Source organism: Sciurus vulgaris (assembly GCF_902686455.1).
Source record: "Sciurus vulgaris genome assembly, chromosome: 19".
NCBI classification, from domain to species: Eukaryota; Metazoa; Chordata; class Mammalia; order Rodentia; family Sciuridae; genus Sciurus; species Sciurus vulgaris.
In genome coordinates this window covers 9,950,383-9,973,718 of record NC_136480.1, presented here as the reverse complement: position 1 = coordinate 9,973,718, position 23,336 = coordinate 9,950,383, and the positions used below count along the sequence as shown (strand labels likewise).

The 23,336-nt window shown below is 45.5% G+C and overlaps 1 protein-coding gene across 4 annotated transcripts; it reads right to left on the bottom strand.

Annotated features, from left to right (window-relative positions):
• Positions 1-58: 58 nt before the first annotated feature.
• OXTR (oxytocin receptor) lies at positions 59-18,284 on the bottom strand. 4 transcript variants are annotated; one of them, XM_079122087.1, is made up of 4 exons: positions 17,506-18,284; positions 16,765-16,840; positions 15,552-16,613; positions 59-3,390 (listed from the first exon to the last, which is right to left on the bottom strand). In XM_079122087.1, exons 3-4 carry the CDS (start codon positions 16,480-16,482, stop codon positions 3,143-3,145), a joined length of 1,179 nt encoding a protein of 392 aa, XP_078978213.1. In that variant the 5' UTR covers positions 16,483-16,613; positions 16,765-16,840; positions 17,506-18,284; the 3' UTR covers positions 59-3,142. The 4 variants fall into 4 exon arrangements, with proteins under 4 accessions (XP_078978213.1, XP_078978214.1, XP_078978212.1 ...); XM_079122088.1 differs by lacking the exon at positions 16,765-16,840; XM_079122086.1 differs by lacking the exon at positions 17,506-18,284 and having other exon boundaries at positions 16,765-17,478.
• Between the last annotated feature and the right edge of the window lie 5,052 nt (positions 18,285-23,336).

Below are 23,336 nucleotides of genomic sequence, written 5' to 3'. Positions count from 1 at the left end.
GTGTGTGTGTGTGTGTGTGTGTGAGAGAGAGAGAGAGAGAGAGAGAGAGAGAGATGGAACTGTGGCTTTGGGAAAGTACTCTTGCTGTATCTGAGTCAATTCAAAAATGTGTCTAGTTAGTCAAAGGTGCCCCAGAGTGCACTAAGCTAACCAATCCCAGACAGAAAATCTCTGATCAATAGTGTCCTGTATTTAATGACTAAAGGTATTTCTTAGACATAGTCAGGTGCTATCCACTGGCTGAGTGTACTTTTGAGAACATGTTTATCAGAAAAGCAAAACCTTTGAGGCCCATGGAGAATTGCTATTCTGAATAAAACATGACAATCTGCAGCTACAAGGTGTCCCCTGTGCCCTTATTAGAGCCAGGTGACAGTGTTATTGCCACTGCTACTGTTGGCCAAAATGGCAACACCCTCTCTTGCAGAAACTCGGAAATAGTGAGTCACATAAGAAACGAGAGCTCCAGGAGGTAAGAAATTCCAAGCAATTCATCCATCATGCTGGCTTTCCCTGAATTCAACTGCAGAACATTTTTTATTTTGTATCTTTTACATGTACAGTTCAGATACACAAAAAAATCCCCGAAAAGTTGGTTTTTAATATGTCCTCAAAATTGCGCACCATCACTACCAATTCCATACTATTTTCACCACCCAAAAAATAAACCCAACATGCTCTCAATTTCTTGTGGCTTCTAGTCCCTGAAAATCATTATTCTACATTCAATTTCTATAGATTTCTGTAGTTTATATGGACATTTCAGACAAATAGGATCAAACAATGTGTGGCTTTTTGCATCTGGTTTCTTTTACTCAGCATTTTTTAAGGTTCATCTATGCTGTAGTATGAATTGGTACTTTCTTTTCATAGCTGAATACTTTTCCAATGTATAGATATGCATTTTTTAATCCATTCATCAGTTGGTAGACAATTGGGTAGTTCTTCTTTGGGACATTAATAAATTATGTTGTGGTCAACTCTGGTATACAAGTTTCGGTGTGTATATATATCTTTTCATTTCTCTTAGGTTTAAACCAAAGGTGGCAGTTCTAAATCTGATAGTCATTCTATGCTTACCTTTTTAAGAAACTGCCAAACTGGTCTCCACCATGGTTGCATCACTTGCATTCCCACTAGCAATTAATGAAGGTTTCACTTTCTCTACATCCTTGTCAACCCTTGTTATTGTCCAGTCTTTAGAATGTAGCCATCCTAAAAAGAAGTGGAATCTCAATGGGGTTTTTACTTGCATTCTCCTAATAAATAATAATGTTGAGCATCATTTCATCTGCTTATTGGTGTCTTGTATACCTTCTTTGGAGAAATAGCTATCCAAATCTTTGCCTATTTTTAAATTGGCTGATTTTTCTGTTTATTGATTTTTAAGCATTATGTATTTTGTATACATATCCCTTATCAGATATGATTTGCAAATATTTTCTCCTATTCTATAGTTCTCTTTTTACTCTCTGGATAATTACAAAACAGTTTTGTATTTTGATGAAATCCAATTAATCTATTTGTCCTTTGCTTGTATCTTTGGTGTCACATCAAAGCAACAATTGTCTAATCCAAGATCACAAAGATTTATACCTGTTTTCTTCTAAGAGTTTTATAGTTTTAGTCTTTCCATTTAGGTCTTGGATAAATCTTGAGTTGGTTTTTGGTATGGTATGAATGAGTAAGGGTTCAACTTCATTCTTCCATGTGTGCATATTCAGCACCATTTGTTTGAAAAATGATCATTTCCCTACAGAATCATCTTAGTACTCTTGGTAAAAGTAAATTGACCATAAACACAAGGGATCATAGCTGTACTTTTTATTCTATTCCATTGCTCTAAATGTCTATCCATAACTCAGTTCCACACTATTTTGATTACCATAGCTTTAGAGTAACTTCTGAAATCAAAAAGTGTGAAGCCACCAACTTTGCTTTTCTTTTTCGAGGTTTTTTTTTTTTTTTTTTTTTTTGGTTATTCTTGGTTCCATGAATTGCCTTATGAATTTTAGGAGCAGCTCATCAATTTTTGCAAAGAATTCAGTTAATATTTTGATAAAAATTGCATTAACTCTGTGCAACAATTTGGATAGTATTGAGGTATTAACAATAGTAAGTCTCTGATCCATGAACGCAGGTGTCTTCATTAATGAAGACTTTAATTTCTTTCAATGATATTTCATAGTTTTCAAGGCACAAGTTTTGCATTTCTTGGGTTAAATTTATTCCTATTTTATTCTTTATGATGCTATTATAAAAGGGATTATTTCTTAATTTTTGTATTGTTCATTGGTAGTATAAAGAAATGCAATTTACCTTTATATATTGATCTTCTATCCTGCAACTTTGGTGAACTCATTTATTAGTCTCATAGGGGTGTGTGTGTGTGTGTGTGTGTGTGTGTGTGTGTGTGTGAATTCCTTAGGACTTTCTATATATTCAAAATCTGTTATGCACAAATAGCTCTAGTTCTTCCTTCCAATCTGGATTCCTTTTATTTCTCTTTCCAAAATGCTTGTTAAATATTAGCTTCTTAAACATTTTCACATCAAGTGCTCATTTGTTACCTGTGCCAGATGGTCTTAGATAGGACCTCCTCCTCCAAGGGTTATCTTCTGACAGCTGGTCCCAAGGATGTTAAGATTTGTCACTCAGAGGCAAAAGCACTCTCTCTGAGGTCAGGAGGAAGTTAGCACCACCCTCCCCAGCTGAGGTCCCATTTCCACTTCTTATCCCAAGCCCAGAACACTGGGTATCCTGATCCAGCTGGTCTCCAATCCCATACTTACTTCCTTTCCCAAGATCCTATAATAAAGGAGTAAAAAGATACTGAAGAGGTCCAGGGGAGAAAACAACCACCCACTGCAGTGAATAGCTTTGGGATCAGGATAGCAGAAGAACATGTGGGAGCCCAGAGGGAACTGTCTGATGGATGAGTCACCCTAACATCTTCCACCACAGAAACCACTTCCCCACCCCAAGTCAGTCACACTCAAGCTACCTCAAGGTGTGGAGGGACACAAGCTGATCGATACCTTATACATACATGTACATGGGCCACCAGTGGGTAGACTGTCTACCCCCGTCTACCGTCAGCACAACCCAGCCTCAGGAGGTGGCTTTGGCCTAGACCAGTGGGTCACGCTGTGGACGGCTGGGAGCAGCTCCTCTGGCTGGAGCTGCGTCGGCTCAAGACGAAGGTGGACGAGTTGCTCTTTTTGCTGACACTTGTCTCTCCTGGGCGGCTACCCTTCAGGTGATTAGAGGAGCAACAGAGGAAGCGCTGCACCAGTTCATGGAAGAGGTGGCCCGTGAAGAGCATGTAGATCCAGGGGTTGCAGCAGCTGTTGAGGCTGGCCAGGAGCATGGCGATGATGAAGGCTGAGGCTGTGGGGGTGGGAAGAGGCAAACAGGACATCACCAAGGGAGCCTTCCCACACCATCTGATTTACCACTGTTTCCTAGTAACAGCCTTTTCCAGGTACCACCACCTACATCACAAGACAGGGACTGAGGAGGTGATGAATGCCTTCCTTCTGTAACCTTGCTCTGGGAATGTCTCCCAATCTCCCCAGGCTCATTCCAGCCCTCAAAGAGTCTCCCCCTTTCTCTTATCCAAAGTTTACCTGCTGCATGCATCCCTCAGCAAGAGCTATACACATAGCAGCCACCTGATCCTTTATCACTCACCCAGCAAGTGTTGAATCCCTACTACTTAGAAGGTCAAAGAGCAGGGTCTAGAAGCTGCCAACCCTAGTTTGCATTCTAATCCCAGAAGTGACTAATTACTTTAGTTCTCCCAAGAAGCTTTAAAGATTTCCTAATCTTTAAATGGGGATAATGAGAGTACCCAAGCCTCCTGGAAGGTGGCCAGGATTAGAGTGTGCCCAATAAATGGTGGTTGCTATCAGGACAGTGTGCCAGGCACCGGGCTCAGCACTGAGGACACAAAGATAAATGAAATGGGAAAGGAAAACATTTAATCCTAGGTGCTTTCAAACAGAGGAGAAAAAAAATCTAGGTATTATTATTTAGATATGAAGTATCTCCCAAGAGCTCTTGTGTTAACATTCAGAAATAAAATGATTAGATTATGAGAGCTGTAACCTTATCAGTGGATTAATTCATTAGATGGGTTAATTATATGAATGAATTAACTGGGCAGTAACTGGAGGCAGCTGGAAGAAGTTGGTTTTGGGGGTGAAACTGCCTTTGGGGGTTATATTTTGACCCTGGTGTGTGTCTGGGTGTCTGTCTCTGTCTCTCTCTCTCCCCCAGCTCTGTTATGAGCTGAGCAGCTCTCCTCTGCCATGCTCTTCCACCATGATATCCTGCCTTACCTCAGGCTCAGAGCAATGGAGTTGGCCCACCATGGACTGAACCTTTAAAACTGTGAACCCTAAGTAAACATTTCCTCTTCTAAGTTGTTCTTGTCCAATATTTTGATCATGGTGACAAAAAACTGACGAGAACATATAAGTTTCTTTCAATGGTCTCAAATCTGATAAACAGTAGCCATCAGCCAACAGATGAGGCCAGAAACCCATGATAAAAACAAGATAACAGGCTGGGGTTGTGGCTCAGTGGCAGAGCACTTGCCTAGCACAAGTGAGGCAATGGGTTCGATTCTCGGCACCACATATTTTTTTTAAAAAATGAATAAAATAAAGGTCTATCAACATCTAAAAAATAAAAAAAAAAAACAAGATAACAACATAAGCAAGAATTCCTTTCACAGTCATATCCTTATGAGTAAAGACAACCACAAGAAGGCTGGGGAATCCACCAGTCTTCTGTCTTTTCTCAAAAATCTTCCAGAAAGTAATTCCAGAATTCAATGGCTATATCAAGGAAAGAATTCTTCACTGGAGATGCTGGAGTTGACATAGCCAATGACGAAGAAAACAGAGTTGTTCGTCTGCAAAGTCTCCAAGCACCAAAAGGAGAAGGGCAGGGGTCCCTTCTAAGACAATTCTAAGAGGGTAGTTCTCAAAGTTGGTCTTCCGATGCAGCAGCAGCTCACCCTCTGGAAAAATTTGTTTTAACAAGCCCTCTGAGTGGTTCTGATATACACCTGAGTTTAAGGACTAATTAGTTGGTGCACCTAAATGCATACTACAATGGACTAAAACCAAACATGTTGCAAAAGAGGATTTTTAGAAAGCAAAGGATGGGAATCTAATCTTCAGAACAAAAAGAACAGAAAAGAGGAAAGGCCAAAGGGAAAAAACCCACTGTCATTGAATTTTTGCTTTTAATAAAAGAATTTTTAAAAACCTTCTTGTTTTGGATGATTTAGAAGATGAAATTAACTTTAGAATGTCTGCTAAAATGTTTTAAAATTAAATTTAAAAAATCACCCACAAGGCTTGAAATAGAATGTGTTCAAAATAATAAACGAAGCAAAATCAACATGTAAAAGTCAAAGTTTTTAAAAGGCATCAAAAAGTAAACCATCAGCCACAGAAGGAAGAATAAAGGTATGAAGTGGGACAGAAGGAAATATAGGAATGAAGTTCACACGTGGAAGGAAAGCCTCCAAATTTTACTTTGTATACAATTACATGATACAGGTTGCACATACCTAGTAGGAAAAGAAAAATCCCAAATGCTCCAAAATCAGAAACTTTCTGAGCCCTGACACAGGCCACAAGTAGAAGATTCCACATCTGCCCTCTTGCAATAGATCACAGTCAAAATGTAGCTGCACTAAAACTCTCCTATGAGATGGCCTTCTGTCTATTTAAGGTATAAATCAAACAAATCAACTTCATGTTTAGACTTGGGTTTCTTCCCTATTATGGTTTAGACATGAGGTTTCCCCTAAAAGCTGATGTCTGAAATAATGAAAGGTTTAGAGGTGAAATGATTGGGTTAGGAGAACCTTAATCCACTCAGTGTATTAATCCACTGATAGGGATTAACTGGGGGGCAACTGTAGGAGGAAGGGTGTGGATGGAAGAGGTGGATCACTGGGGGCATGCCTTTGGGATTTATATTTTGTCCCTCGTCTGGAGTGTCTCTCTGCTTCCTGTTGCCATGTCCTGAGCTGCTTTCCTCTGCCATTCCACCATGATGTTCTGCTTTATCCTGGTCCCAGAGCTGTAGTGTCAGCTGCTGTGTGTGGTCTAAGACCTCAGTGAGCCAAGTGAACTTTTCCTGCTCTAACTGTTCTTGTCAGGTCTTTTGGTCTCACAATGGCAAAAAAAGCTGACTAAAATATATCCCAAAGCCCATCCCATGCAAATACAAATACATATACAAAATCTGAAATACTTCTGGTCCTAAGCATTTCAGATAGGGGATCCTCAGCCTATAACCTTGTCCACTTATTTAAGCTATTTGCCTCACTCTTTACTTTCGGAACTTCTAATTTTTTATCCTTTTAAAATGTTTTGGTACCAGATATTAAATCCAGGGACCCTTTACTACTGAGCTACATCCCGAGCCCTTTTTTATTTTTGAGACAGGGTCTAAGTTGCCAAGGCAACTTGAACTGGCAATCCTCCTGTCCTAGTCTCCTAAGTCACTGGGATTGCAGGCATGTGCCACCACACCCGGCTATCCTATTTTTAAAAAGAAAAGCAAGAGTACAAAAAAAGTAAATAATTAATTGCTAGCTAGTTACACAAGTCTTTCTATCTCCAAACAGCAAAGCCTGGATGGGAGATGTTTGGTCCAAGGCCAGAATCTCTGCTCCCACCTGGCGGCCACAGACATGAATGACTGGCCTGGCCTGGACAGGCTCCTAAGGGGATGAACAGCCTCCTCTAAGGTGTACCTACTTACATCAAGTTACCAACGCTAAGGGCACATTAGGATTTTTAAAACTGGCAAGATCTTAATCATCCAAAGACATGAATGCAAAGGGGGTAGGATATGAAGTCACTACCACTGGCCAGCAAGAAAGCTATGTGGGAACAGACAAGAGGGACCACAGAGGCTGCTTTGATGGAGGAAAGAGGCAGTCTAGCAGCATTCTGGGACTTTCAGGGGAACAAGAGGTGGGGAAGAAGAAACTAGAAAGATGGTTTAGAATTAGCTGAGGGAGATGTTGAATCCAGTGAGCAACCATCAGTCCTGGTTTTACCACTTGGTAGCTGTGTGATCTTGGGCAAGTCATCTTAACCTCTCTTGACTTGAGTTTCTCCACCTGAGAAATGGGGATAATGAAAAGCTTCTTCACAGAATTATTTCAAGACTGACTTAGATGGGATACTGTTATGGTTTGGACGAAAGGTGCCCCCCCCCCCAAAGCTCCTGTTAATGCAGGAATATTCAGAAGTGAAATGACTATGAGAGCTGTAATCTAATCAGTCCATCTGCATGGACTGACAGGGTGGTCACTGTAGGCAGGTAGGGCAGGGTTGGAGGAGGTGGGTCCCTGGAGGTAAGCCCTAAGAGTATATCCTCCCTGGGGACCCCTCCCTCTATGCTCTCTCTTCTTCCTGGCTGCACTCCATCAGACCCTTCTGCATCATGTTGGGCCAGAGCAATGGACTCAGTTAACCATGGACTGAACCTCTGGAACCATAACTCAAAATAAACTTTTCCTCCTCTAAATTGTTTGTCAGGTGTTTTGGTCACAGCAATGAAAAGCTAATAGAAATCAAGTGTGGTTCAGGATTCCCGGCACTTTTTAACCACAAACAACAGAGTCAAGGTACAGTCATTGCTATTAGAACGATGTGTAAGTACTCAATAAATAGGCTAATTTTCCAATCAATAACAAGCTAGGACACAAAGGGAAGACTCTACTCCCTCAGCTGGAGTGTGTTTTAGGCTATGAAGCAGCCCTGGGTGGCACATAAAACTCAGGACCCCCCCGGCTGTGCATCTGGAAACATCACTGCCACAGGGGGGTATCTGTTCATTGTGGCTCTTGAGCCAGACTGCCTGACTAAGAAGGTCCGTCTATATGAAGATTCACTTGCTGGCTCAAAAGGCCCCACCACCAACTAAACCTTCAGGGTGGATCTGCCCTTTTCAGTTAACCTGAATTTTCTGATAGGTTTAGACAGGATGAAAGATGGGCCATTTGCAGGGAGCACAGGGACAATGTCTGGGCTCCATTAAGTTGACAGTTTCCTGAAACAAATAATGAACTAGCATTAGATAACAATGCCCGTGTCTCGTGCTGTCTTTATTGGGGTACTGAAAGTATCCCATCTTGCCCTGCAGCTTACAGGTCCTGCGTCACTGGAGGGAGAAGTGCTGAGATCAGCTTTAACTCACTGGTGGGCCTGGACTTTCCAGCTGAGAGAAGCTGCTGTCTTAATAGTTCTTTTTGCTTTCTGCTCACTGCCTTCCAGCTTGAAGTTCCAGGGCTAGGCCACCCTCCTGGTGTTCTTCCCTGCTGAGATCTTTAGCAGTTTATTGTCTTCTTTCAAAATGCACCCACCTGCTGGGTAGTGCTCACAGGGAACTGATTGAAAAGGTGAATTAGACACTACCTGGGAGTTGTGTCTAGCAGGTCAGGAGTAAATGCTGTGGTGTCCCTACCCCTTTAGGACCCCAGTCACCCACTCCCTCCACCTGCCAGAGAGCTAGTTGGCAAGGTAAACAGTGTTCTGCTCCTGCTCCAGGCCTTAACTTTGGCCAGAAGTTGCCCCATGCAATGACTGCTCAATCAAATGGATTTCCATAGATTACCTGGGGAGAGGACAGGAGGCATTCACAGGAGCAGGTGGGTAGGAGAAGCCTGAACACAGAATCCCATGCAAACCCTTGGTGCCTAAGTCCCCCTTTCCCCTCTTTACACTCTGAGCCACATCAACTGTTTCAGCATTAGTTTCCTTATCAGTAGAATGGAGGTCACACAAGAACACTGAAAAGGAAATTTTTTTAAAAAGATCATGTAAAAGGGCTTTCTGAATGGCAAGACATTTATTCTAGTGATGATGATGATGATGATGATAATTACTGGTTAAGAGAGAGAATCAACTTCATCAACTGCAGTAATTTATAAAGTCCAAGGTCAGGGACTTCTGCTCAGGTCAATTAAAGAAACTATCCTTAGCCCCTTTTTCTCTAGCACTTCTCAAAAAAAGAAATTAAAAGCAACAAAGAAAAACTCAGAGCCCTGAGACTGGATGATGTGACCAAAACGAAACAAAACAAAACAAAACAAAAAAAAAAAAAACCTCTAGATAATCCATTTTGGAAAAACTCATGCTACCAATGACCTAAGAAACCCCAAAGGCAGGATTGCTACAACTGTGGGCAAAAGCAGAATTTCAGAGTCTTCCCTGTAAGAGTCAGTTCTAAAGTCATGTCTGTCCCATTCTGCCATAAAACTCACACCTTCCCCTGTGACCAACATGCCCAAGCTGCTAACCTGCGGTCCCTGATCCTTGTGGGGAAAAGAAGGTGAATGGGAGGCACCAATCCCCCCAGTCTATCCTGGAGATGCTGGCCCCATGCTCAGGGAATGTCGGGGAAAGGAAGAAATCAAACATTTGTCCACCTTTCATTCCAGTTCCTCTAATGCCAGGCACTGAGCTGGCTTTAGGGCCTTTGCAGCTCCATCAAGTCCCTGCCTCAAAGGATTCACAGACTGACTGTAGGCAAGAGGGGAGTATATGTCCAGAACCATATCAAATGGGGGTTGCAGCCTTTGGGAGAGGGGAATACAGGTGCAGGACTGGAAGTAAGAGTGGTCTTCAGCTGGGGCTCCTACTTGCCAATGAGCAGAAAAGGCCAAGCACCGAAAGCAAATGTCACTGGCTGGGCAGTTTTGTCCCCTGAAGAGGAGAAATCCACTCTGGATTTCTGCTCAGCACCGTGATTCATGCAGGGTGGGAGGCAGAGGGCTGCTGGAGGATGGTAAGCACCAGGCATTCCATCCTCACCAGCCTGACTTTACTCATGTCCCAAGAACTCCCCTGTTCGGACTTCCCGGCACTCCCTCCACCCCAGCACTGAAGGACCAAATTAGCCCAGAGCAGCTGCCGGGCAGCTGGCCACCATCTCTCTGGGCTATGTCATTCCAGAGGCAACTAACACGCTCCATATGCAGTTCAAAGGCAGACAGCTGAGCTGTCAACTTCGTCAACTTTAAAAGAGACCGACACGAGGGAAACGAATCACTTGGTGCAAGACCTCCCCTTGGACTATCGGGAGTTTGGGTGTCCAGTCCCTTATTCCTATAGGGACTGTGTAAGCCTTTGGCAGTCAGGCTACAGAAAGCCTTTAAAAACTGGCTTTGAAATGTATGCTTGTGTAAAGATCAAGTTCCAATATATATTACAGGATACCTTCTTTGGAAAAAACACAATTTTATAACTGTGATTTTTTTCTAAAAATTCCAGATGTGTTACCAACCCAGGAACTGCAGGGTTGGGGTGAAGAGCCAAATTTGGGGGCTATAGAGTTTCAAATGGGCTTCTTTTATGGCATAGGTTAAATCTAGTAGACATGTTGGACTCACTGGGCTGGGCCTGGAGAATAATCACATTTTGGAAGAATAAAGGGCAGATGTCTCTTGCAAATGACAAGGCCATTCTAGTCCTTTGAAGAACATCCACTACAGGTCACGCATAGGCAAACCATGGATTTTGGCCAAAGAGATATTACATTAAAGCTCTGCTACACAAAGTGAGTTCAGTGGGCCAGCTACGTGGCATCACATAGGCACCACCTGTATACTTGCCAAAAATGCATTCTTAGGGCTCCACTACAGACCTACTGAATCAGATCAGTATTTTAACAAGTTCCTCAAGTGATTTGTGTGCAACTAAAGAAACATCTTTCCAACTGACTGAAATTGTATGGAGTATGGAATAAGGAGAAGATAAGATAGTAACCATCCAAGGGTCTCAAAAGAGAATGTACCTGCTTCTTTGCCTAACAAGCTTCTACTTATCCTTCAAAACCCTTTTCAAATGTTACTTCCTCCCTGAAACCTTCCCGGTTTTTTTCTTCCACTGGGAGAGAGAATTAACTAATATTCACACCACTTGATAAATTAAGTACAGCATTATCCTATCACATTGCCATTATTTTTGTTTATACTCCTTGGATGGGGACTATGTCCCATTTGTGGCTCTGCCCCTGGCTGCTAGTAGAGATTGGAAAACAGGAAGAGTTCAATAAAGGACTGAATTGAATTGAAGCATGAAATTAGCAGACAGGAAGTCCTGATAAAGCAGCCGCAACCACTAGCACGTTGGAAAGGCAAAAGGACAATTTTTCTGCTTGACAACAGGGCACAGCCTGCTACAGGGTGACTGGATTCAAATGTAATTCCCTCTAGGAAAATTAAGTTCACATTCAGATACCAAGGTCAAGAGGAGAGAAACGGAATGAGTAAGTGTGGCCATTCAGGTGTGAGCCACGGGCCAGGGAGGGCAGAGGTCCATGGCACACAGACGTGTCTAGCAAGAGGACAGGACACAGCAGCACCCCCCTCTCTCCTAGCACAAAAGGAAGTGCAAGCAGAGACCAGGAGCACAGGTACTAGGACCCTGAAGATCACCAGGTTGCACAGCCCCCCACCCCTCCTCCAAGGGCCCAACCAGGAGCACTTACAAACTCAGAGCTGGAAACCCCCCTCAGACAAGACATTCCTTTCCCTTCTCTTTACCTTTTAACCCTTGTGTTCCTGAGTCACAGGACTGGCCACCACCCCCAACCGCACTGTAGAGCCTTTGCTAAGATGCTACTGCGTGCTCAAACAACTCCCACCCTCAATGGCACCAGCTTCCCTCAAGACCCTGATACTTATTAAAATGTATTTATCATTTTCAAAAAGCAGACATCTTACAGAGCACCCACTATGTGCAAGGTACTATGCCACAGCACAATCCACCCTCCCCCAACCTAAGCTGGATACTTAACCTCAGAAAACTGAGCTGTGGGCAGGGCCAGCCCCACCCAGGGCCAGTGCCATTGCACCACCTAGATACACCTTGGAAGACAGAGTGACAGTGACACCAACCTGGCAGAAAATGGGGGGTCCCTCCCAGAGGTCCATGGGTGTACTGAGAACTTTGTGATTAATCTTGGCCGTATTAGCCTATATTTATGCATCCATCAAATGGGGAAAAAATATGTAGCAAAGCTTCACCCAATGTTTCTTTTTTTTTTTTTTTTCTGTTATTAATCAAACCTTTGGAGGGAAAAAAGGGAAGTCACCTAGGAACACTCTAAAGGGAAAACATTAGCCTTAGTCAAGAATTGGCTTAATCAGACAAGAGTTTGGCTGTTAATGGTCCATCTCATGGTAATTTATACTCAAAGGGCTCACTGGAGAGCTCCTTATGGCCAGGTATGAAGCTGTCCAACTCTTGCTGCCCATTCTACCCACCTGCTCTCCACATGCCTGGATTATCCAAAGAGCATGTTCCTCGAAGGCACCTGCCCCCCATACTATGGACACAGTGTCTATGGGAAGGAAAGGCAGAAAGGCCTGCTGGATGGACCACAGGTCTACAGAAACAGGGATGGGGAAACACTTAAAAACAGGCCTCCTATGCATTCCCACCTTCCTTCTGGTCCTGTGTGCTTGATGTTTGGTTGACTGCTGTGATAGAGCACTCACTTCCACCCAGGGTTGCAATTCTACATCTGGAAGAGAGTTCCAGATAACTACTTAGAAAGCTCCTCTCCCTCCCAAGTCCAGCTCTTCACACCCACTCCTGTTCCATCTCCTACACCCACTCCTCACACATCCCACTCATTTGACAAGCAAGCTTTGGTTGTACCATCAATGGGTGTCCAGCTCTGTTCCAGGCACTGGGCACATACTGGTGAGCAGAGCAACAGCATCCTGCTCACAGACCCCATGCTTCTCCCCCAGGTCTTCATGCATGAGGTCCCACTGTAGCAGTGGGATCCCTGAACTTCTAATTCTAAATCCCCTGGGGAGAGCCAAGCAAGGGACTCTAGTCAGGTTATTTTTGCATCTCTTGTCAATTCTGTTCCTCTTGGAGAGGAAAGGGAGCCTATGTATTAATTCCACTTCCCAGTCAAAATCCCTTGAGTAGCCTGAGCAAGCTTCTCTTTCAATCCTTCCTTAATGCTTGCTGATAGCCTTGTTTGAGCCATGTCCATGTGGCTGCAAACACCATCACTTATGATGGTCCACCCAATATTGCAATTATTTAAATCAAGACCAACTTCTTCCTGGCTGAGCCCACATCCACTCAGACACTTGCAGCCCTGAGGTTGAGGCTGGTGGCCAGAACCCAAGTCCTCACCTCTATGCTCCAGGAATCTCTCACATCTGGACTGCCCCTGGCCACATGCTGGGGTCAGGTGTGTTCTGACTACAGCACATCATGAGTCCCCCACCCCAGGGTTGTTCCACATTGTTTCTCTTCTTGGCATCCAGTACAGAATGCCAAGGGGGGCCAAGAGAAGCCCTTTTCCTGTGAATAAGGATAGAAGCAAAGGAGCAAAGGGACATGGGATTGGACATTCTAAAAGTCCACTTCTCCCCTGCCCCTTGAGTTTGATTAGTGGCTCTCTACTGAGGGCCTCATCCACAGGGAAACCCTAAGACTACATGTGGCCCAAAGGTCTCTGGCCTACACTTAGATTCTTTTGCATTCTCTCTACTGCTATCTCTCATTTTAAGACAGAGCAATAAGTAGTCTGATGTACATTTACAGATTGAAACTTCACTCCATGATTACAACCTGTGTGTTGACCACATACTCCAGTTCTTTGCAGAGGAAAGAAAGAGAAAAAGATGAGTAGATGAGAAGGAGTCATACAATACAAAGCTACTTGAGGAGGGTGGTAGGAGGATAAAGAGGGAGAAAATTCACAAATCCTGACCCCAAGAGTCAGGGCACCTGCAGAATCAATGAACAGAATGTTGAAATGTTCTCATCCCAAAAGCAAGACAGTAAGAGACCAGAGGAATAAAAGGATTCCTCACCCAACATCCCAAAGCTAGTAAGGGCAGGAGGAAGAACGAGAGCCCAGGTCTCCCAGAATGTGCTCTGAGGGGTGCTAGCCTTCTCCCTCAGTAGTTGGGAGAAGTAGTTGGAGTTCCTTAAGACCTGGGTCTGGTCTCTTTGAATCCTGCCAAGGAAACAGGTGTGCTGACGACTTACTTAAAAATACCCACCACTGGGTTTTGTGCATCCCAACTCTCTAGTCAGGTGCCCTTCATAAGAAGCCTGGTGAGGAAACCCCACCTCCAGTTGCTGCTCTGCCTCCGACTTGCTGTGTGACAGGGGCCAAGTGCCTCCCCCTTTCTGATGCCTCTTCAAGGCATCCCCAGGGGATGCATCAGGGATGCAGGCATAGTTTTGCTGTGTCCTCACAGCTATCTTCAGCCCAGATGCCATGCCAGAGGCACCCAATACATTTGGAATAACCAGAGTCCTGGCCACTATCCGGGAGGGCTGCCTAAGGAGCCAGGTGTCTATGGTTTCTGCAAGGGAACAAAGCAAAGTTATCAGTCTGAACGAAGGCAGCTGGCACTGAGCTTTCAGCTTCACAGGCTGGATATATACGAGACTATGAAGAGGAGCAATTATTTTATACAGAAACAGGACATTGTGCTGCTAGAGGATAGACAGGGTGGAAAGTCTTCCCTTATAAGCATTATCATCCCAGTTACAGGCTTACTGTCAAACAAGAAGGTGTATGTCATTGGCCACCAATGACCAGGGTTCCTGCTCTTTCCAAAAAAGCTACTGAACTTGTGGCAGCGAGGGTAAAGCTCTCTGGAGCGCTGTGCTTTGGGGACAGCTGCCCAGCACTAGCCACAGAGCCTCCAGGGTGCTCTCTGTTCCCCAAAGCTCTCTTCCCCAGAAGCCTCATTCAACCACTTCCTTTTGGTCTTCCGACAAGCAAAGGCCAAGTCATGTAACCTTGCTAGTCCTCCAAAGTGCAAGGCTGGCCCACCCTTCAATATAGAAGTCATGCAGCCTCCCAGTCCAACCTGAGCATCCTCCTCCCTATCCCCTAAGTGTAAGTATCCATTCTGGGGACCCCAGTCCTGCACCTGCCCAGTGCTCCTGAGGGAGTCACCTCTCTCCCTCACCAGGCAAAGCATCACTTCCACTAGGCAAGGGGTTCTAGAAGTTGTCCTCACCTCCCCAGGGGACCCCAACCTTCCTGGAGTTTGGCCGGACCAACTGCTCACCTCCAGGGGCTGTCCTCACAAACCTCATGGATTCAAGGCCATCTGGGACTTAAAGTAGAAGATGCTTGAGCATGAGCTTGGGCCCGGGTTGGAAATCTATCTCCATCACTGGCTGGGGAAGACAGCCACCTGAACCTAGTTTCCTCTTCAGTAACCACCAGCCATGGCTACCCCAGGCCTGTGCTCTGGCACTTTATGTGCTTTTTCTCATTTCACTACCCTTTTGCCTTGTCAGCATTGGTACTTCTATCATTATTTCAGTTTCACAGAAGGTGAAGGAGAGGCTCAGGGATGTTACTTGGTCAAAATCAACTGGCCATGAGATGCTGGAGACTCAAACGGGCTTATCCCCCAGAAGGCCCCAAAACCCTGGAAGTGCGGAGGTAGCACCACTACGGCTTGGCCCCTGCCATGCTCCCTCCTCCAAGTTTCCTCCCCGCACTACCTTCCTTGGGTGCATTAGTGTCCCAGACGCTCCACATCTGCACGAAGAAGAATGGTGTCCAGCATACAATGAAGGCCAGCACGATGATGAAGGTCATCTTGACCGTGCGGATCTTGGCTTTGGAGATGAGCTTGACACTGCTGACCCGCGCCAGGGCCGCGCGACCCTCACCACCCGCCGCCGAACCCTCGGGTCCCTGGGCCTGGGCCGCAGCTGCTGCCGCCGCCGTCTTGAGTCGCAAGTTCTGCCAGATCTTGAAGCTGATGAGGCCATAGCAGGCAGCGAGTACGATGACTGGCACGATGTAGACAGCGAGTGTGATCCATGTGACGTAGGCCTTGGGGCCCCAGGGCTGGATGAAGACCGCCCAGCAGTCAAAGACGCCTTCAGCTACCTCTCGCAGCGAGAAAATGTGCACCTGCGGCGCGCTGGCCACCAGGCAGCCGAGCCACGTGGCTAGCACCGCCAGGCGGTCCGTACGCCGGCGCAGTGAGCGCAGTGGCTGGCAGATGGCCAGGCAGCGGTCAAGCGACATGAGCAGCAGCAGGTAAGTGGAGGCGAACATACCCACCACCTGCAGGTACTTGACCAGGCGGCACAACAGGTCTGGCCCGTAGAAGCGGAAGGTGATATCCCACAGTAGCTGCGGCAGCACCTGGAACACAGCTACCACCAGGTCGGCGATACTCAGGTGTTTCATGAAGAAAAAGAGGCGTGAGTGCTTGTGGCGCGTGGTGCGCAGGGCCAGCAGCACACACGCGTTGCCGCTCAGCGCCAGGAAGAGAATGAGGCACAGCACCGCCACTTCTACGCGTGCCAGGGCCTCGTTACGCCGCGGCGGTCCGGAGGTGCAGTTGCCCTCGGTCCCAGGAGGCGCGGCGCTCGCATTGACCGCCTCGGCGCTCCAGTTGGCTGAGAAAGCGCCCTCCATGACCGTGGCCCCAAGGTGCGCCCGGCCTTGAGCCCTTTAAGGCGTAGCGCTACCGGGCGGGGTCCGAAGCGCAGTCCAAGTGCACTGGGAGAAGCGCCTAGGGTTCCACTCCTGAGCTGCTGGATCCGACCCTGCAACAAACCAGCAGGGCGGTGAGAGAACTGTCGCGTTTCTTTTACAACGCGCAATAAGGAGTATTCGTTCGCTTCCTGGGACTCGGGGCACAACTGCCAGCCGCAGGGTTGCCCAGCCGCCACCCCAGAAATCCCCGTTTGACGTTACCTCCTTGGAGCCACTGCAAATGAGCGGGAATCCTCTAGCCCAGTGCACGTTTCTTGAAAAGGGTCAGCCTTTTCCACTAGTGGAGAGAGGAGGATCCTAATCAACCACTCTCCTCACTCTCTCCGGGACTGGGATATCCAATCCAGCCTCCTCCCCCAGCGATCTCCCCAGTTCCACTACGCACCGGGGACCCTCAGCACAGCCACCTCCCGCGAGACCCCCAAGTCAGCCCCTCTCCTGTTAAACCTAACTCCAGGTACTTCCCCCCCCCCCCCCCCCCGAGATAGCGACCAGCCACTGGCCTGGAATACCCCTGCTCAGGTCTATCCCCCTCCAATCTCCTGTTGGTAAGACGCTCAGCCATCGCTGCCCGAACTTCTATAAGGGCAGCTTGCGTAGAACTCTGGTCCAGCAGTCCCTCCCAGGGAAGCTCCTGCCTCAAAATCTATCTCCCAGGATGCCCAATCGCCGTCAGCCAGACCTCTGACCGAGGCACTTCCCCCGGAGATCCTCCCCAGCCCAGCAGCCTCGAAGGTTCAAGAGTCCGACTAGCGTCTTGCCCCCCGCCCCCCGACAGACAAGGGCTCCACATCTTAGTCCCAAGCTGTCACTTTATACCTCGTGGAACACCTGTGCGCCTGCAGGAACCAGAAGCGTGAAGCACCCCACCACCTCCTCTCCAACCCAGATGTCCCCACTAGCCCTAGCCATCCCGTCCGCTCGTGAGCAGGACCCAGCTACCTGCACCAAGTCCTCAGGTTGACTTAAAGTTGACTCCCTGGGGAAGTTGCACCGCTGCTGGTGGACTCAAAGACGAGTGCGCTCCAGGACCAGGTTGGGAGGGCAGCTGAAGGCACCCAGTTTGTCACCAGCTGAGGTCTGGGACTCAGGAGCCCTGATTGGAATACCCTCCTCGCCCGCAGCTTTGCTGGTGATTGGATGAGAATAGAAGGCAATCGATGAGTGCTGCCAAGGCTGTGCGCGAGGACAGCGTCGGGATGCGGCGCTGAATGCGGGTGGCCGACTTTTCTGCAGCTAGGGTCCGGGGTGCGCTGCCACATGAATCCGCAAGGGGGCGTGGGAGGCCGGCCGCGAGGACGCCAGAAGATCGGGTTAGCTTGCTCGGTTAGCTCGCGGGCTGTTTGTCCCAAGAGTGGTAACGAACCGGCTTATTTCGCAGTAGTTTAAAACCTCTAGAGGCTCGGGACTCGTAAATAACCCCCTGGTTTCTTCCTTTCTTGGTTTAGAAGCTCCTGAACCTTTCATTGAAGAGTAATGTTTTCCCGAATAGACAATGATGAAGTTACGAAAGTATTTAACTGACATATCTCTAACTGAGGTTAATTTCAGCGCTTTCTTCTTTTTCCCAGGGAACTCATACCCTTGCTTTGGAATACTTTTGTTCGCATTCTCATTAAAAAGGAATTAGAAATGCCTTCTATTCCAAGCATCACCAGGAGAGATCTTCATTCTTTAGATAGTTTTAGGTGGAAATATAAAAAAAAAAAAAAAAAAAAAAAAAAAAAAAAAAAAATCTTATCTTCATTAAAAGTGATTCTGCTCATCTGTGGACCAAAAGCCATTTCCTTCTCCTTACCATGAATGAATATCCTAAATGATGGCAAAGGAAGATGAAATATTAAAGACTGCTTCTCTGCCTCCTTGTGCCTTTTTCTATTCTAAAATCATTTTGTGAAGTAATTTACAGTGACTGAGAATTAAGGTGCAGGGCCGGGGTGGGGGGGCAGAATTCAAAAATAAACAGGGCTCTTTGAAGTGGATTAAATGCATATTTCCTCTTGACATTTCACTTCTCCTGCTTTTAATTATGTGGAAAGAATTGGGTTAGCCAAGGACTGGGTTTCCTGAATCCACAATTAAAGTCCTGTGCTAAGCTATCCTAACAGCGGAGCCTTACAGGGCCCTAATTCCAGAATGGGATTGGGAATTCTGGTGACATTGCCAAATAGTGGGCAGCAACAGTTATCTTTTTTTGCCCTTGGGAATTGTGTCATAGAATTATCAATAGTATCTGTCATGCAACCACAGGTTTAAGTTACAGATTGTTCAGGTGATAATTAAGTAACTTAAGTAAGTACCTTCTTCTCCCTGGGCCTCAGTTTCCCAATATGTGAAACAAGAGAGTTGATCATGATAACTAATGTCTGAGGTCCCATCTTTCTGATTTTCTAAAATTTTATGATTTATGCCATCTGAGAGATTAATTTTATCAGGTGAAACACCTTTGACTCATTCTGTGGGTGGATAAGAGGGATTCTCCCTAAGAAACACTGATTGGTAGTGTAGTAAGAAAAAAACAGGCTTGCAGAACCCAGCCTGCTCTTATTTCTCCTGAAAGAGAACTGCCTTCAGGGAGCAAATTAACTGAGCCACTTCTCAGCTCTTCTACCCCCTGTAGCTGATCTTGAGTGGTCTTTGCGTGGCTGGTGAGATCATCTAATTTGAATTCACTCAGAAGGACCATATGGCCTTGTGCAAAAGCCAAGTTCTCTAATTTAGACTTCATCTGTTTTAAAAAAAAGTGATAGCGAAATCCTCAGTTCCTCTTATTTCTCAATGTGAGTAAAATCCAGGTAGCAAAGAAAGGCAGTTATATACTGAGGAACTCCTTTGAGACCCCCTAACAATAAATAAAACATGTCCCCACCCCCTTGAGCTCTAGCCATGGAGAAAAGCACTTACCAATTTTGGGCAATGATAAATACCAATATAGAGAGAAGATGAAGTGCTGGAGAGCACTTGGGGGACAGTTTCACAAAGAAGGCAGCTGGATTTTAGGGTGTCAGAACAAGTCCTCCAGGAAGCAAAGAAAAAAAAGAGACAGAGACTGTATATTAGTCAGTTTTTCCTCACTATAACCAAGATATCTGATGTAAACAATTTAGAGAAGGAAGGATTTATTTTGGTTTATGGTTTCAGTGGTTTCAGTCCATGGTTGACTGGCTCCATTACTTTGGGCTTGAAGTGAGGCAGAAGAACATCATGACAGAAGGATGTGGTGAAGGAAAGCTGCTCAGCTCATGAGAAAAGGAAGCAGAGAAAGAGGGGAATGGGGCCAAGGACAAGATAAAATCCCCAAAAGCACACCTCAAGGACCCACTCCTTCGGTCTTATCACCACCACCTCCCAGAAGTCCATTCAGCTATAAATAGAATATAAATCCACAATCAGGTAAGAGCTTTTGTGATCCAATCACTTTCCAAAAGCCCCACCTCTGAACATTGCTGCTCTGGGGATCAAGTTTACAACACATGAGTCTTTGGGAGACAAAACCCAAACCATAACTAAAAGTTATCTAAACCATAACTGAGAGAGGTCCAGGTGTCATTTAGGAGGTGGGGACTAGCAATCCCATGTGGCTGGGATGAACTGTTCAGTGCCTATCACCAGCATTTAATAAATGCTTAATTGATGCACAAGGGCCTCAAAGGCCATGTCAAAGAAGAATGAATTTTATTCAGTTCTCCCAAATGTGAGAAAGAATACATTCCCAGATGATATCCAAGATGCAAATTTAGTATTGAGTGACACGATAAGGTGAAAAACATTAGTTCTTTCTCAGTCTATTTCATTCCTTTTGGTTTCATCAGGAAGAAGTTCTGAGAACCATCATGAAGATGATGGAGCAGGGACAGTGGAGGTTTGGAAGACAGTGGTAGGGAAGGTGGGTGCATGGAAGGACTGTAAGCAGAACATTTGCAGATCCTGGTAGCCATTAGGAACCTGGGGAAGAAGATACTGGCACAAAGACCCTTGGAGGTCCAGACAAGAGATGCTGTAGTCATGGACCTGGGTGGTGACATTGGAGGACTTAGAGTCCTCCAAAGAAAAAGAATCACTAGGATGTGTAAAAAAAAAGAGGTTTAAATATCAATTCTGCTAGTGTGTTATGCAGGCTAGAATGCCAATAATATGCAAGGTGGACTGACAGCTCCTCTCTGGGAGCCAATGTTGCAATTCAAGTCAGAAGGCCATCCAGGGCAGTATTCCTTCTTGCCCAAAGAGGGTAGCTCTTGTTCTGTTCAGGTCTTTAACTCATTGGATGGGGACCACCCTCATTATGGCTGACAATTTGCTTTACTCAAAGTCCACTGATTTACATGTTAATCTCATCCAAAAATGCACTCACAGACACATTCAGAATCATGTTTGGCCACAAAACGTAACCTAGTCAAGTTGACACATGAGCCATCACAGAGGGAGTCTCGGCAATTAATAGTTTTACACACTGTCCCATCTGTCTGAGTAGCAAACATCCGGAAGGCAGAGTCAGTATTCTATATACCTGTACTTTCAAAGGTCTAGGTCACTGTAGACTAGGCATCTTACAGGTATTTATTAAATGTCAAAGGATGGAAGGCAGGAAGAAAAAGAAGGAGAAATAAATATTCCCCATTGTGGTTCTGAGCAGAACTGGGACCCAAAGGGGAAGGTATCAGGCCCCAGAAATTATCTGTCCAATTCCCACTCCTACCTCTGGGAACTGGGTTCTGAGTTTTAGCATCACGGGAATTTTCCAGTTTTGGTAGAGTTATTTAGACACAGATCCAAGCCCAGGTGACCTAACTGTGCAATCAGGGTAGAAAATGAATCGTAAACACCTCCACTCTCCTAAGTCCAGAATGCCACCCTAACCCTCCCCTAAATGCCCAGTCTCTGCTTGGGCCCCCAGCTTGGGGTCAATAACATCTCTGGCTAAAGACTGAGAATGATTGCAGCAATGATCTTGCTGCTGAAAAATTTGTCCCCCAGCCTACTTACATTTGCTGTTGCCACCCAGAGGCAGGAACATCATGATGGTCACGTGGGTTGAACTGGGACGTGCACGTGGTGTTGTGTCAGGAAGGCTGCTTACACTTAACTCTCACCTTCTTCCTGGAGCCTGCAGCATTCTGAACTCCTGCTTAGGCTGTGTCTTCATTCTTGTGCTCCTTGGAGGGTAGAGAAAGAGAGGAAAATGTGCTTTCATATTGGAAACAGCTCTGAACTTTTGCAGCACAGAATCCGGGTTTTATTATCTTCTGCCTGTGCAGCAGAGTGACTAAATGTCTCTGAGACTCAGTTTCCCTGTGGTGCTGACCTCAACACAGCTGTATGAATAAACAAGACTTAATGCACACAGGGAGCACTGCGCAAACAGCAAAATACTGAGCAATTGAATCTTTTTTTCTCATGATGATCTCACCCCAGAAAGATCCCATGAAAATGCAATCAACCTCCAGATCATTCAATCTCCTGGCTCAAGCTCATGTGTCTTTCCCATTCAGCTAGACAAAATTGTGTGTGGGGTGGTGGGTGGTGGCAGGGAACAGGAGGGAAATGTGACTGTTCCAGACCAAAAAAAAAAAAAAAAGATACTCTTTTAAATCTAATTGGTGCCACCCTGGGGACATTGAATCTTCATGTCCTGGGTGAAGTCCCTCCTGACCATTCAGACCCAATGAGAACATGCCAATTTCTGATCCTCTGCAGGTGGCCATGGATGCCACTTATAACATAAATATACTCAGTTTCCCCAGTTCAGTTATAAGTGCATAGATTTATTCCCATGTCAGTTCTTTATATATTTACCTCTTTTCCTATCAGATATGCCCATCAATAAAAATATGTTGAGAAAAATGACTGATGGATGACCCAAAAACATGCTTTAGTAGATCAACTGCTGGGGTCAGACCCCTGCTTCTTCCTGGAATATTTTTGTGACAATGGAGCTGAAGGAAGGCTCTTCGTGAGAAAGTATGTTACTCGGGTACTGTGCCATTCTTCCTAAGAGAAAGAGATGATAGAGATAAAGCATGAGGCTTCAGATTCCACAAACATGTTGTCAATTGACAATGGATGTGATGATATAGCCCCTATTGGCGAACTGGCTGAAATAAATGCATTCTCTGCATAGAGATGCTGTCGGCTGAAGTTAAGGCATTAACATGATACAAGAGGAAAAGCTTCCTTCGGAATAACAGAATTTGGAATAAAAACAGCTAATCCTTGTTGAAGAAAAGGCTTATTGAGAATCAGGATCTTTGGAATTTGTGATTCCTTTCAGAGAAGGAGGGTCTGAAAGAGTTGAGAGTGAGTTAAAATGGATGCTATCCTTATAACCAGCAGAATGACTGGGATTATAATGACTATTTTACAGATGAGGAAACTGAGGTTCAGAGAGGGGAAGACACTTGCCCAAGGGCACAGAACTGGTTAAAGAAGATCAGTGTAGCTAGATGAAAGCAAAAGACAAGCCTCGAGAAGTGGACAGGAACCTGACCACACAGACCTGGCAGAAGTAGTAAGGAACTTTGTTCCCTCATTGTTATGGTTTAGAAATGAGGTGTTCCCCAAAAGCATGTGTGAGAGACAGTACAAGAAAGTTTAGAGGTGAAATAATTGGTTTATGAGAACATTAACCTAATCAGTGCATTAATCACCTGATAGGGATTAATTGGGTCATAACTATAGGTAGGTAGGGTGAGGCTGGAGGCGGCAGGTCATTGGGAGCATGTTTTGGGGGTTTTAGTCATTGTTAGATAAGAGTTCCTTCTCTCCTTCTGCTTTCT